This window comes from Anoplophora glabripennis, unplaced genomic scaffold (genome assembly GCF_000390285.2).
Source record: "Anoplophora glabripennis isolate ALB-LARVAE unplaced genomic scaffold, Agla_2.0 scaffold674, whole genome shotgun sequence".
Classification (NCBI taxonomy): domain Eukaryota; kingdom Metazoa; phylum Arthropoda; class Insecta; order Coleoptera; family Cerambycidae; genus Anoplophora; species Anoplophora glabripennis.
In genome coordinates this window covers 149,616-164,420 of record NW_019426031.1, presented here as the reverse complement: position 1 = coordinate 164,420, position 14,805 = coordinate 149,616, and the positions used below count along the sequence as shown (strand labels likewise).

Here is a 14,805-nt window from a genome sequence, read left to right as displayed (position 1 = left end):
CATGACCTCTGGTCGTCTGGGGTCAAGGTCGCGCCAAGGTCATGTCAGGGTCATCGACCTCTGGTCGTCTGGGGGTCCAGGTCATGTCAAGGTCATCGACCTCTGGTTGTCTGAGGGCCTAGGTGGCCTTAATTTAAGATTTGTTTTCTACTGGTTCAGACCTGTTTCCTACAGGTTCAGACCTGTTTTCTACAGGTCCAGACTTGTTTTCTACTGATTCAGACCTGTTTTCTACATGTTCAGACTTGCTTTTTAGTATAAACTGTAACCTGATATATTATTTCCTTTATAATTGTAGTGTTAGCAAAAATTTTAGCCTAATATGTAGGCTGTTTAGTAAATTAGCAAGAGCCTCTTTAGCTCAGGTGTAGAGCAATGGTCTTGTAAACCGGAGGTCGTGAGTTCAAATCTCACAGGAGGCAATTACATTTCTATCAAAAATGTCAGGTGTGGGATTCGAACCCATGCTCCGTTTGGGAACCAAGGCTTAAACAAGGCGCCTTAACCATTCGGCCAACCTGACTCGATAGGTATCTGAAAAAGAAAAGAGAAAAAAAAATTATATCTATTTATTGGCATAAGGTAGGTGTAATACATGATGTATATGGGATAGTTAATTAATATCATATTCGAACTGTTGCTGAAAGTTCTTTGTAACATAAAGTACAAAATTTTATATATGCATTCCACAAATCCAGCAGACTTCCACATGGGCGCAAGGTAGAAAAATAACGTCTCGTTCTCGCTTTCGACATATTCGGCAAACCTTTTCAGGCGATCCCCAGCATTCGTCGTCAGGAACGGAATTTGGCATTACTTCGATAGGCTTCCTACCAGACATTACGCTCTCTTTAAAAGCACGTACTGCTACACTTGACTATGATGATAGGGTTGTAATTCTTGAAGGTGCTGCGCTACTGAACCGTATGTTGTTGTTGATACCAGTCAATCTGGAGGACTGCGGCAAAATGTGGAGTTTATGCTGTGTTCGCTATATTAACCATAATACTTTTGAATGATTTTTGCAATACTCTTCAGTACTAATACAATTGTAGCGACTGTTATAAAATAAATAAGTCCAGAAATTTTATTCAAATCTGTTTTCGTATTTTCAGACGCTTCGATGAGTGCGTCTTCGTATACATCTTCATAATCGGAGCAGTTTAAAATAGGTAATGACCTCCATGTATCAAAATCTCCAATCGACTTATTTTGAAACGTTATTCTCAACTTGTATAATTTAGAATGTTCCGGAATTGACGCCCCGAAGACCCTCAGCTTTCCACCATTAACTATATTACGTCTCATCTGAATTAACGTATGTGGGCATGTATCATTCTCGCTAACATTTCTGTAACACACATACGTTGTACGTGTACGTTGTGTATATCATGTACGTACAACACATTTTGTAGTACTGCAGTTAAAACTATGAAATTGGACAAGGCCATGTCAAGGTTATCGACCCCTGGTCGTCTGGGGACAAGGTCACGTCAAGGCCATGTCAAGGTCATCAACCTCTGGCCGTCTGGGGTCAAGGTCACGTCAATGTCAAGGCCAAGGCAAGGTCGTGAGCTCTGGTCGTCTGGGGTCAAGGTCATATCAAGGTCATCGACCTCTGGTCGTGGGGGTCAAGGTCATGTTAAGGTCATTGGCCTCTGGTCGTGGGGGGCAAGGTCATGTCAAGGTCATTGGCCTCTGGTCTTCTGAGGTCAAGGTCACCTAGGGTCAATGTCACCTCAATTTAAGACTTGTTCTCTACTGGTTCAGACCTGTTTTCTACAGGTTCAGACTTACTTTTTAGTATAAACTGTAACCCTATTATTTCCTTTGTAAATGTAGTGTTAGCAAAAATTGTGGCCACGTAGCGTCTAGACAGCATGCGATAAGAATAACGAACGTTAGCGGGATGAAATAAGAGTCACGGTCAAACTGATGATATATGCACAGTGAAATAAAGTTATCATTTGCCAGTCTACATCGATAGCTTGCAGAAGCAATTAGTCTCCAGCTAGTTCTTCAGTAGTTTATATGCGTTTGTGTCCTTACACCGGCTACAGCAACAGCTTGTTCAAGTAATTATCTCTAGTGTCCCTTTACAAAATACAAATAAGTTATTTCTTTTTTGACATTCAATTATTTACTAAACACATCCTTTATTTTTTATTTATTTTTTTTTCCGCTCTTTTACACCTAATTTTTCTATTGTTGTAGCATGAATCTAAGTCAAATTAATGAGGTTTCCTACATCCGCAGGAATCCAGTAATTAATCTACAGGATCTTCCTGTGGACCAGCCCATACCGATTTGTGGGATAAAAATAGTTAACACCCGGTTTGGGAAGACGGTTCTTGTCGACTTGGGTGAGAACGCAGTATTTTTACCAAGGAGGTCTTTCAATCGAGTCTCTCAATCGAGTCAAATTTGGAACATTTTGTGCCTAGGAAGTACGGATTAGTGTTTAAGGGTCTAGTGCAGTACAACCAGCCGAACCCAGTCATAAATTTCGAAATAGTGGAGCTGTCAGAAGAACTTCGCCAACCAGGACCTGCATAGAAGGATTAAAAAATTGTAAGTGCTCCACATTTTTTATATATTGTTTCTAATAATAATAAAAAAAATTAAATAACAGCCACGACACCCTACCTTGGGGGCACTATTCAATAGATAGTATGTTGTAATTAACTGCAATATATTTAATACATTATAAATGAAATAAACTTTTTATTTTATATATGTCTTATTTGTTTTAACTGTGAACAAGAGTATATTTGTGTAATTTTACTAAAGTTAAATTTCTATTATATTATTGAAACTGGAATAGAGGAAAAAATAAAATAGAATATATTTAATTAGCATATATATATATTACTTATTTATTATATATATATTTATTACCTACTACTCAGACAGTACATTAGTTTGATAAAAGTAAAGATATTCACGAAGGGCATTACTTAATATACAATCATTAGATACGTCACAAAAAGAACTTATAATTTCATTTATATTTAAAGTAATTTGATTTGCTTTTATCCATTTTTATGGTTAATTGGTTCGTTGCGTTGCAAGATGGCTCTAACACAATCAACAGGTAAATATTTTGGAAGGGGAAGTGATAAATTCTTATCACTGTACTACATTTCAGTAGGGTATAAATGGGGATATAGGTGACGTCACACCATGTATTTTCTTATGGACTTCCGGCGGAGTTGCAAGGCGATCGGTTCAAAACTGAGGTGTGACGTCACAGGTCTGCCTGCTAGCGGTGCGGAGCCCGGGTGCTGCGGCGGGTCCCTGGTCCGGCATGCGGAGTACTAGATGATGGATGTTGGGGGCTCTCGTTAGGTTATGTACAGGTGTGCCGCGCCGTTGCGTTGTAGGTTATGTGTGTGTGTGTTAGGTTTGGGATGAGGGGGGCAAATTGGAGCCCTCCGACAATGAAGACTAATATGGAATATGTTTGTTTGTTTGAGAGAGAGAGAGAGAGAGAGATGGTGAAAGAAAGTGACGAAGCATACTTTGAAGCGTGCTCTGTGGTCTATTCAAAAGACAAAATAGGAGCTGCATGGCGAATTTACTTTTTTTTCTATATCGACGAAGATCCCCCACGCCAGAAGGACGTCAAAATCCGATCTGATTGAAATAGAAATGGATTTAAATAAATTCACCATGCAGCTGCTATGATATCAGTATATTAATTTTAGTAAATATGCTAGTTATTTGTAATAAATATCAGTAGACGTTACTTTTATTTAATCGTGTTGCAACAGTCAACTAGTAACGATGAAGGCACTGACAAGTGGTCTGATGCGATATTTTTACTTATCTGCTATCTGCAATTTTAATTTGGTTTTTGGAGTGAACATTACAGAATATTTATTGTAGTACGGATACATAAAAAAATCAGATAATGCTGTAACAAATTTGGAGGAAGCGATCGTTGCATTTCAAGAGTATTATGATTTGCCCATTGATGGAACGGCGAATAAAGAAACTTTGGAATTAATGGGAAGATCTCGGTGTGGTGTTAGAGACGATTTATCAAATTTTCGAATTTCGAGTACTAAATGGAATAAAACAAATTTGAAGTGGTATTTCCCTCGCGCCACTACAAATCAAAGGAGATTGGCCGATAAAGCATTTAAAATGTGGGAGGAAGCTTCTAATCTGAAATTTTCTTTGTCGTACTGGAAACCAGATATTGTTATATCATTCGCAAATGGAATGTACAACCATACGTTTAATAATGCTTGTAAAAGGGGCAATTCTTTTCTTCCGTTCGACGGATATTTTCCAAATGAGCAAAATGAATGCACAGAAATTCACCTAGATATAGCAGAATCTTGGCATGAGGGGGTAGATATTCCTCCTGCGAGAATGTCTAGTTTGTTATCTGTTCTTATTCACGAAATAGGACATACACTCGGGTTGGAGCACAGTTCGCATAAAGATTCCGTAATGTTTCCTTACTGTGATTCAGTTATTAAATTATCACAGGACGATATAAATGGTATAGAATATTTATATGGGCGAAAACAAAAGAATCGATTAACTCCTTCAGTACCTATATCCACGAGCACGACGGAAAGGACAACAAAAAGGGAAGAGGATTCCACCGTGTCCGACTTATGTCTCGTTCTACCAGATAGGTTTTTGGTAACTTCAAATCATCACTTTTATATATTTTACAAAGGTTTTGTGTGGGTATTAAATTTCGATGAAAAAACATATAGGAAGCCAAAACACATTAGTCATTATTTACCTGAAATTTCAAATTTCTCAGTTACACCACATATTTACCAAAGACAATCGGGAGATTTAGTTTTATTCCAGAAAGACCGCATCTACTTTATCGAATTTCCAAATTTTACTATAAAAAACTCTCAATTATTAGCAAAATTTGGATTGAGTGATAGTAATATAAGTAACAATGTATTCACTACATATTCGGGAAGAACTTATATTTTTTATGAAAGCTTTTATTATTTAGAAATAGACGAATGCAGTTATGAAATAAAAAAACGCGGACTGATAAGTGATCTATTTCCTGGTATTCCTCTAGATGTAAATAATGCATTTCGATATATAAATGGCATGCTGTACTTTTTTCGGGATAATTCTTTTTATGAATTCAACGAATTTACTAAGAAAATGACTAAAGCAGGTGAATTTAGTTTAGACCTCTTTGGAATTAACTGTCCCCAACAAAGTGTATTTCAACAAATAAGACAGTTATTATCTCGTCTTGCTGTTTTTGAAGATAAATTATAATATCTACACAAAAAAATTAAAATGAAGAAAGTTACTTTCAACGAAAAAAATAATAAATGCCATCTTATAATTGCTTGGAATTATAGTTATAAGCAATCCAGAAAAACATATTGGGATTTTTTTGCAGTAGATCGAGAGCGATTTCAAATGAGAATTAAGAGAACTTCGGAATTACTTCAGCCCATTTTAGATAAGGACCACAGATACAACATTTATAATGAGAGATTTATATATCATAATAATTAACTTTTACTAACTATTAAATAAATAAATTAAATGTATTTTCATAGCTTAATAAAGAAAAAAAAAAAAAGTTATTTGATTTTTATTATATTATGAGCAAACGAGTTAATAAGGGACAATAAATCATATTTAGAGAAAGAAAAAATACTTTATTTACCTAAAATAATCAAAACATCTCAAAATTTCATATCGTGCAATGTTCCTTAAAAACTAACCTAAAAAATAAATGTGAACATATTTAATGAAAAGATATTTTCAGTGTTATCAAAATTAAAATAATAAACCTAATAATGGTTACATATTTTCTATATCAGAAATACAAGCAATAGTAATATGTCTTAAAATTATAATATTTTTTTAAACGATTATATTGAAGTGATACATTGACAAAATTTTAATTAACATAGAATTAATTACAATATACCTACTATTTTAGAAATATTTTTTTTTCTGCAAACAAACACTAATTAAGATTTATTAAGTAATATTAAAAAGAAAAAATTGTTAATTTTTTAATAAGGAATAGTGTCCTATCGGTAGTGTTGCAATACCATTACTTAAAATAACTCTTTTATTATCTGACGAATCTAATGCAACTTTATTAACATTAATGGTGAAATTTTCATGATTAACACTTCTAATTGTATTGAAATTAACAATTGTCTGTTTGTCCTTAAAAAGACAATTAAAAAAATCCTCAAAACTTATATCTTTCGTACCAGCTCTGCTTACACCTTTTATCTTACACCTCACGTCGCAACCATCGACTTTATAAGTATATACTTTGGATCTTAATGAAATAAATTCTGTCATTATTTTTCCTTTCAGTTCGTCTTTCATAAAACCGGGTAATTTATTATTAACCCTTTCAATACCGAAAATGTTATTATCCGAATACTCAAAAGTATCGAAATGTGTGCGAGCATCTCTTTTAATAATATCATAAATAGTTATGTTATTTACTCCACTTTTAAGAGTGAATTCGAAAACAAATGAGTCTGTATCTGTATAACAAATTTTTGTGTCAAAATAAGGACAGATATCATTTTTTACATATTCGTAATAAAAATCATAAAGCAAATTTTTCGATAACTCTAAGATAGTAAATCCGGTATATATCGGTTTTTTAAATAAAATTTCTGTTTTTTGTAATTCTACGTATATTAAATTTTTGCTATAAATCGTTAAAGTCTTAAATTCAGGTTTAGATATATATTTTCTAGCAATATTCCAACTGTTAACTAATTTTATATTTCTCTTTTTTCTATCTCGCTCAATGGTTTTGCTATAATTCGCATTAATAACTAATTTAAAAAAATTCTTTTCAAAGTTATTGTCCGCCTGCATTCGTTTTTTGGTGTTAAATTCGATAAATTCCTTCAGCCAAGCGCGTTGAGTAAATTCTAAAACTCGATGGATCTTATCTATTAAAAGCCCGTTTTTTAAACATTGAATTAAATTTTCAAAATGAATAACATATTATTTTTTGTCAGTGAGAGTGCACATCAATTTTTTTTCTCTTTTAGAATTTGGACACAATTTATGTTCTGGACAGAACGGCAAATATTTATGATTATCGTGTAAATAATGGGGATAAAGTAAATCTACTTCTAAAATAATGGATTTCTCTGCAGCTTTGCCATATTTGTTGTATAATAGTGTCGGATTATTTTTAAGATTTTCTAAGATTATATGATTTTCTTCTAAATTTAACCATTTAAATTCATCAACCGGCATATTTTGACATTGAGCCCATCCATAAAAATTATTTAAGTCCCAATAAGCTAAATATTTTTCAGGTTTTGAAGGATCGTAAGTAGGCATATAATATTTATTATTGCATTTGCTATATCTGTGAATGGATTGGACGATACCTCCACGAAGGGCTTTTTCGATAAATAAAATTTGATCTATGTCTGTTAAGAGCTTAAGTTTTATTTTTGACATTTTCAAAGCTGCTTGAAATGAAAGTCCCGGTAGAGTGTAGAATGCGGCCCCATCTAAACCGAAATAATCAAAAGTTAATTTTCTAAAACTTTCAAATACCGATGCCAACAAGAGCACATCTATTTTCAAATAAATATCGCTATATTCGCCTAAATTTTGAACATCGAATGCTTTCCAAACGGCCATAGCATGTTGATAATCTTTTTCTTGTATATCTTCGTTAGTCAATTTATAAAAAAAATATTTTTTTTCTGGTAAAACAGTCTCATCTAATTTTTCCCAAGAATTCACATAATCGTAAGGGAAGACACCCTTCCGAATAGCTAAACTGAATTTGTCATTATCTGTAAAGTGATTTTTTACTCTAAATAGATCATCACGTTTTAAATTATTGCTCAGTTCATGTAAAGATGCAGGCAAAAACCTATATGAGTCTAAAAAAATTAAATTTATATCACCTATGAATAATGAGAAAGAAATGTAGTTCTCATGATTTAAGGGTAAGATTTTTATTTGGGAAATTTCAGATAACTCCCGCAAAAATAAATTCATGTCATAGTTCAAATTGTGAAAGAAAATAGGTACTTTGAAATCTACCTGAATTTTTAAATTGCATGTATTACATATACAAGAAAGGTATTTTCCAGTATAATGATTATGGTGCTGCACTTTCTTATTATTCTCGGAAAATTGTCGATCACAAACATGACATTTATCTGCGATTTCGAAGGCTTGTTTTTCTTTAAGCGGTATTAATTTTTTGCAGTTTTCTTTTTTTAGTATGTTAGAAATTTCAAGGCATTCAATTTTCAAGGAATCTACGAACCACTTAGTTGCATTCGCACCCCTATATCCTAAACTTATCATGTTTTTCGGATTTAATGGTAAAAGAAGCTAGTGGATTAGGTAAACATAAATTAAATTTTCTTGTAAAACATTCAAAATCAGCATATATAGCGAAAGGTTTAATTATTAAAGCTTTAAAATTGGTAAATTCTAATACATTATTTGTTTCGTCAGGTAACAAAATTTTAACAGGATTAAATAAAGAACAATTATTTTTATGATCGACAAGCTTAGACTCTATTGAAAAATGATTAAGACATGAATCACAAACGAATATTTTTGATTTATGATTAGTAACGTTTTTTCTTACTAATTTTGAAAGATCAGTGATTAAACAATAATGGCCGATTTTACTATAAGCATTTTTGGTTATATATAATAAATTGATATGATATTGTTTGGTTTCTTTTGTATGATACAAAGGACCATTTAGCGTACCAGTTATTTTATCTACACCAAAAACGTTTATAGAAATGCTGGGATTCTGTTTTTCAAATTTATAAATATCACTCAACTTCATCGGCATTTCAATATTTTTCAAATTAAACATTTCATGGACATTTTGTGTATATGATTCGACACACTCAGCATTATTACATGTAGGATATAAATGAGACAGTATACTCCAAATAAAACACCTAGAATCACTATTTTTAACATTAATAATACCTTTTTTTTCTGAAGAGCAGGAGGTAACGGAATGTATGTAGAAACTCCTCCACTGATTGGTGAAAATTTGTTTATAGAAATAATTAAATATGAAGTGGTCCTATAAGTCCATCCAGATCCGTGAGATTCAAATTCTTCTATCTGTAAATAAAAAAACTATATATGTAAAGAGAGAGAAAGACAGGATATATAACTACTTACTTTCCTGAGAATGGTTTCTATTAATTCCAAAAGTACATTCTTAATATTACTATCTATTAAAATTTCCTTATTTTCTGTTACAAAATGTTTATAATCAATTTCTTCTGTAGATAATAGTTCAAATTCGCAACAAAGTTTCAAATAGATTTTAATCGGTCCAGATTTTTTTAGTATATTTCTTAATTTTATAATTAATATTTTTATACATTCCTCCAAAAATCGAGATGGATCTTTATAAGCCAAATTTATTATTGTAGCTGTAATTATTCTAGACTTGAATGCAGATGCAATCTAAAAGCATGAAAATGCATTTAAATATATATGTAAAAAAATAATAAAAAAATAGAAGACTTACAATTTTCCATGCAACCCTTTTCGGAAGCCTATTAGAATAATTGTTATGTTGTAATCCGCTGGAACCAGCACCTCCTGCAAATCCTCCACTTCCATGTTTAATTTTGTGTTGACGTATTTGTTCATTGAATGATTTTAATAAACTTAATGCATTTTCAAATTTTAATTTTTCCGGGTGAGTTAAATCTGATTTTTTAAATTTATTTAACACTTTTCGGATTGAGTTTTTATTAAATTTGGAAAAATTTAGTCTATCACTTTCAGATTTAATGGCCAAAAAAAGTTTTTTAGTATCACTTAATAAATCGTTAATGTTCATCTTTAATTATTTATTTTTTCAAATTCAAAGCAATTGGCCCGACCACCGCTACTTCCGACGACTTTTTGTCCGTCATATATTATATACGACCCACTCCCAGCCAGCATGTCATCGATAGTGGACTTTGTAAAATACGGTACTAGTCTTTTAGGTAAAAACACAACATTTTGTTCTAGTTCCACCAACACCGTGTCGCCATATGTCGTTTTTAATTTTCTTATACCAACAATTTTATGTTTAACACCAACACCCATTGCTTCCGGGGATATTTTTTTTTTTGTATTCACAACATCCCACTGCATTTAGTTTTTCCATTTTAATAAAAATTTTAAAATTTAAATTACGGTCAAACACGATCAATAATCGGCAACTTAATAATGATGAAAATTTGACTTTTATCACCTTATATAGGTAAGGTGCGACAAGTGATATCGATACGGAAATAAGGTTCCTGTTCTGTAAACTGATAAGTAGATACGGTAATACTTGAGAAGTATTATTTCACTGAAATCATTTAATTTCTGAAATAACTTATCTAACTATAATTATTTAGCTATAAATTTTGATGAAATATTAGTAGTTATTTAAAAAAAACGGATTAAAAAAAAATTATAGAATATGAAAAATATAAATGATTATTTCAACTGTTTACGGAATTGCAGTATATGCAACAATTTCTATAAAAATATAAATATAACCGATATTTACATAAGGAACATCTGGAATTAATATAAAACTGATATTCATAAGAATCCATGCAGTAATGACCTAATTTACAATAAAAATTTTTTCTTTCATCATCATCAATGTTCAAATCTCGATTGCTCCTCCAACAAAAATCACAAAATTTCACTTGATCGTCAGTTACGTAGGTTTCCACTATACACAGTCTTGAATTTAATACTGACGGAGCGTCTCTAAAAATTTCAAAGTCGTTATCACTATCTGAGCAACTGTCATAACCACTTGATTCATTGGCACTCATTTTCTCTCGTTTGCTCACAATAGAAAACAAATATGTTGATTGTAATGAAAACAATTTTTTTATATTTTTATATGATATCTAGGCAGGTATATATATACAGGAAGCGATAAAGGTAGTATAGATTTTTAATTAATTATGTAGTATAAAGGATCTGGTTAACCAAAGTATTAATCAATTAATTATTTCAAAAGTTAAGATTTGCTTTATCCTCTGTTTTACTTTGTTTCGGATATGTGTATGCTATAAAAAAAACTAAGGTAGATTTCCTTTAGAAATTGTTTATTTATCAACTTAAATATGCATTACAAAACCACAATATTATTTAAAATAGTTTTAACATAATGTTCTGATTTAAATATTCTTTAATCTTATCCAAATTTATATACATACATTCAATCATTGCACAACTACATAAATCAAAACTCAAACTATTACAGCATAACCACAGAATACTGTCCATGTCCGATTTGTATTCATTTTGAGATAAAATATCAGTTACATTTTGAAGAAAATTGTAATAAAATTCTTTGAATTTTAACATTAAGAGCAAATTAATTTTATGTGAAATTAGAAACTCAAGTTTAATTATTTCTTTACATATAAAATCGGTCAAATAGTATGACATATTTTTAGACTTAAGAATTAAAACAATTCTTCCAGATATGACGCGGGTACGATAGTCATCTCGTTCATTAATTTAATCTCTGTTGCATCTTCCTCATCACTGCTGAATAATTCATCCAAACTCTGGTTGTTTGCGTTACAAGTCATATACATCTCCATGCCTTTTTTTAAATTCATTAAGAAATCTTGCCACTCTTCATAATCGAATGAAATATTTGGAAAGTATTCGCAGGATAATTTATTGGTTAATTTTACAGCAGGTTTAAAATCTCTCACACAACTTATTCCACACGATATTGTAAATGAAGTCCCTTCAATATCAATTTCAGACTGTAGAAGGTAATGTTTTTCCATACCTATTTCCTTTTCATAATTTCCTATTGTACGTTCGATTTCCTTGTAGAAGTTTAAATTTTCGGTAGATTGTTGTTCGAAGAAATAATTATCTTCTAATAAATTTCGTGCATTGGAAACAGTTGTTTTACGTAATTTTCGTACCGTTGCGCCTTCACTAAAATCATCACTGTCTTTGCGTTTAGATTTCTTTAGAGACACAGACATTATTACACCTGAATTAGAACGAATACTGAAAGTAAAATTTAAAAAAAAAACTAATTTTATAAAATTTCCCTCTCTTAAGCAATATCTGATGTCGTAAGCCAGCTCTTTTCATTAAGGCCTAACCATTTAACATACATTTTTTTTCCTTTTTTTCTCAGTACTTTTTCAATTAGATAAGCATCCGGGATCTTAGTTTTCTGAAGTTCTTGTTCGTAAAATCCACCTTTTATTGGTAGATTATTCATATCATTTAACAAATAAGTAGTAGGATTTGTCGGTTTAATTTCATATATTTTAAACAACTCTGTAGTCCAATTGGGCGTATATCCTTTTTGAAAAACATGTTTGAATTTTGAAATTCTAACGATGTCGCCTATACTATATTTCGTTGTTTTCCACAATTTATTATTTCCTCCCCTGTTCCGTTTATATATAGTTTTCAAAATGTCTGCTTCATTGGTTTTATTTATTTTGTAAGGTTGGAGACCTGTTGTTCGATGTTTTGTTTCATTATATCGCCGAGTTATATCATCTAGTATGTCTAACCATTTATAACTTCCATTTAAACTAAATAATTTATAAAGTTTATCTTTTAACGTTCTTATTACTCGTTCTACTATTGCACATTTCATCACACTGTATGTATGATAGTGGTTAATGTTATATTTTTTCATTAAATTGGAAAATTTCGTATTAAAAAATTCCTTACCTTCGTCTGACTGAATATTTTTTACCATGGAACGGGGATGTATCTTTTTTAATATCAATTCCATGGCTATAGAAACATTTTCCGCATTTTTATTTTTTATCGGTCGTGTCCATACGAACTTTGAAAAACAATCAATTACTACCAAAATATATCGGAATCCTCTATTAAATGAGGAAAATTGTTGCAATTCTGCCAAATCTATTTGCCATAGATCATTTATACCCTTAATAATTGTACTACGCCTTTCAAATTTTCTTCTAGCGGGCTTATGTAATTCTTTAACGATTTGTTCTTTAGTTTTTGTAGGTTTAATTTTATGCGACATTTTTGTTATCAATATCTATATGTTTGTATGTCCGCTCATGTTACTTAACTACTGTTCAATTTTGTCTAATCGCGAGTTTATTACTTTGACATCATTGGTGAAACGTTTATCAAGAACCATTAGGTCGTGTTTTAATCTTTTTTCCGAATTATCAATTAAAAGTTTAATTCTATTTTCAACCACTTGAAGTATGACACTTTCTAGATTACGAGTCTCATTGTGAAAATCATTTGTTGTCATATAAATTAAGTTATCTACATAACTCTTCGTTGTAGAATCTTGAGGTTCAGAAGGATTTTTCACATTACATATTTTCTTAAAATCAACATCGTAATCTCCATTCGATGTATATTTTAACTGATACCGAACAGAATATAAACTATCATTTTCTTTCATTTTTCGTATGTACCGATGGCCCCGTCCGAATTTATCTAATGACATTATGATAAGCAAATTAATATATTACTCCGGCTTCTTTTAACTCTTGTTCGATAGAACGAATTTCATTTAAATGAGAATCGTTTCCTGCTCTCGATGATGCGTGTAGCAGCGCGAGTCGAGAAATAAGTTCATTTACATTATCCCAATATATATATTCCACTGGCTTCGTATTAATGACATTCATATTTCCTCCATCGTATTTTTTTTTCTGGGTGTCCTTTACACTTACTAAGGGTTTAATAATATGTTTCCATTTCCACGATTTATTACCTTTTAATTGACTGGAAGGGTTGAAGTTTCTATATTGCAAATTAGATAGTAATGCTATATTTTTATAATATTCCATATCGGTCTTATTGAATTTATCAGGACTTTTCTTAAAAATTAACTCATACAGTCCCTCGGAAGGAGGAAATTCGTTATTGCCCATTTTTATACCCCCATTTTTCATAATTTGGAAATCCTTATTACCTATACTCCACTTTTCTTCTACAACATCAAATTTTGGGCCGTATACCTCATCGATCTCACTTCGTTAATTAAATAAAATGTCTCGCAAGTATTTGCGAGGCAATTCCGCATACTGTTCGAAATATTCGTTAAGAGCTCTGGGATCGTAATTACTTATATCAAGATTTTCTTGTAAAGCACTATTATCTAAATATTTCGCTTGATTTATTTCGGGTAATGATTCGTAAAACTCCATGCGATCATTATTGTCATCTGGTTGACCTTCTTTTTCTGCGATAACACCTTCCTCACCTGTATTCCGTATGAATTTAGCCGATACTCGATTACCAGCCCGACCATAATATTTTATTTTAGGTTGATTGGTTGCCTCATTTTCTGGTATAGTATGAAAATATGAAGGTAATTTGCGAGATTTCGCTTTATTAAATCGTCGCTTAATTTTAAATTTAAATTTTCTGTCTTTATGTTGGCTATTTTTAGAAATTTTCTCTTTTATTTCTCGAAGAGGTTCAGATATGGGGCTAAATAACTTGTTAATACTTTGCTGTTCATCCACTAAACCCTGCTTTATTATTTTATACTTCTTTCTAACATTATTAGCAGCTTCGATTAATTTTCTCTTCACATCTAATGAATGATGTGATGACATCGATGACATTTTTGTGAGTGTAATGAAGAAAGACTAGATCTTAAATATATACATGCATATTAATGTATATAGCTAAACCAGAACATATCTGATCGGAACTGGTCAACAGGCTATTAGAAACTGTATTATTCTCTTCAAAACAGCTAATCTATGCTGATCAAAACAGATAACTGTTCTGATCTGTTTA

The 14,805-nt window shown here is 31.4% G+C and overlaps 1 protein-coding gene and 1 non-coding gene across 2 annotated transcripts; one reads left to right on the top strand and one right to left on the bottom strand.

Moving 5' to 3' along the window:
• Nucleotides 1-350: 350 nt before the first annotated feature.
• On the top strand, nucleotides 351-422 carry Trnat-ugu. The gene has a single exon. It is a non-coding gene; the product is annotated as a tRNA-Thr (tRNA).
• Nucleotides 423-5,674: 5,252 nt separating this feature from the next.
• On the bottom strand, nucleotides 5,675-10,778 carry LOC108909994. Its single transcript, XM_018714479.1, has 4 exons — nucleotides 9,536-10,778; nucleotides 9,181-9,471; nucleotides 8,980-9,120; nucleotides 5,675-5,732 (listed from the first exon to the last, which is right to left on the bottom strand). The coding sequence occupies exons 1-4, from the start codon at nucleotides 9,851-9,853 to the stop codon at nucleotides 5,721-5,723; spliced, it is 762 nt and encodes a 253-aa protein (XP_018569995.1). The 5' UTR covers nucleotides 9,854-10,778; the 3' UTR covers nucleotides 5,675-5,720.
• Nucleotides 10,779-14,805: the final 4,027 nt, after the last annotated feature.

Coding starts and splice junctions, on each gene's coding strand:
- LOC108909994 (XM_018714479.1), bottom strand. CDS start 9,853: ATGAACATTAACGATTTATTAAGTGATACTAAAAAACTTTTTTTGGCC. Junction 9,472..9,535: donor AAAGGGTTGCATGGAAAATT/GTAAGTCTTCTA, acceptor TCATGCTTTTAG/ATTGCATCTGCATTCAAGTC. Junction 9,121..9,180: donor TAGAAACCATTCTCAGGAAA/GTAAGTAGTTAT, acceptor TTTTATTTACAG/ATAGAAGAATTTGAATCTCA.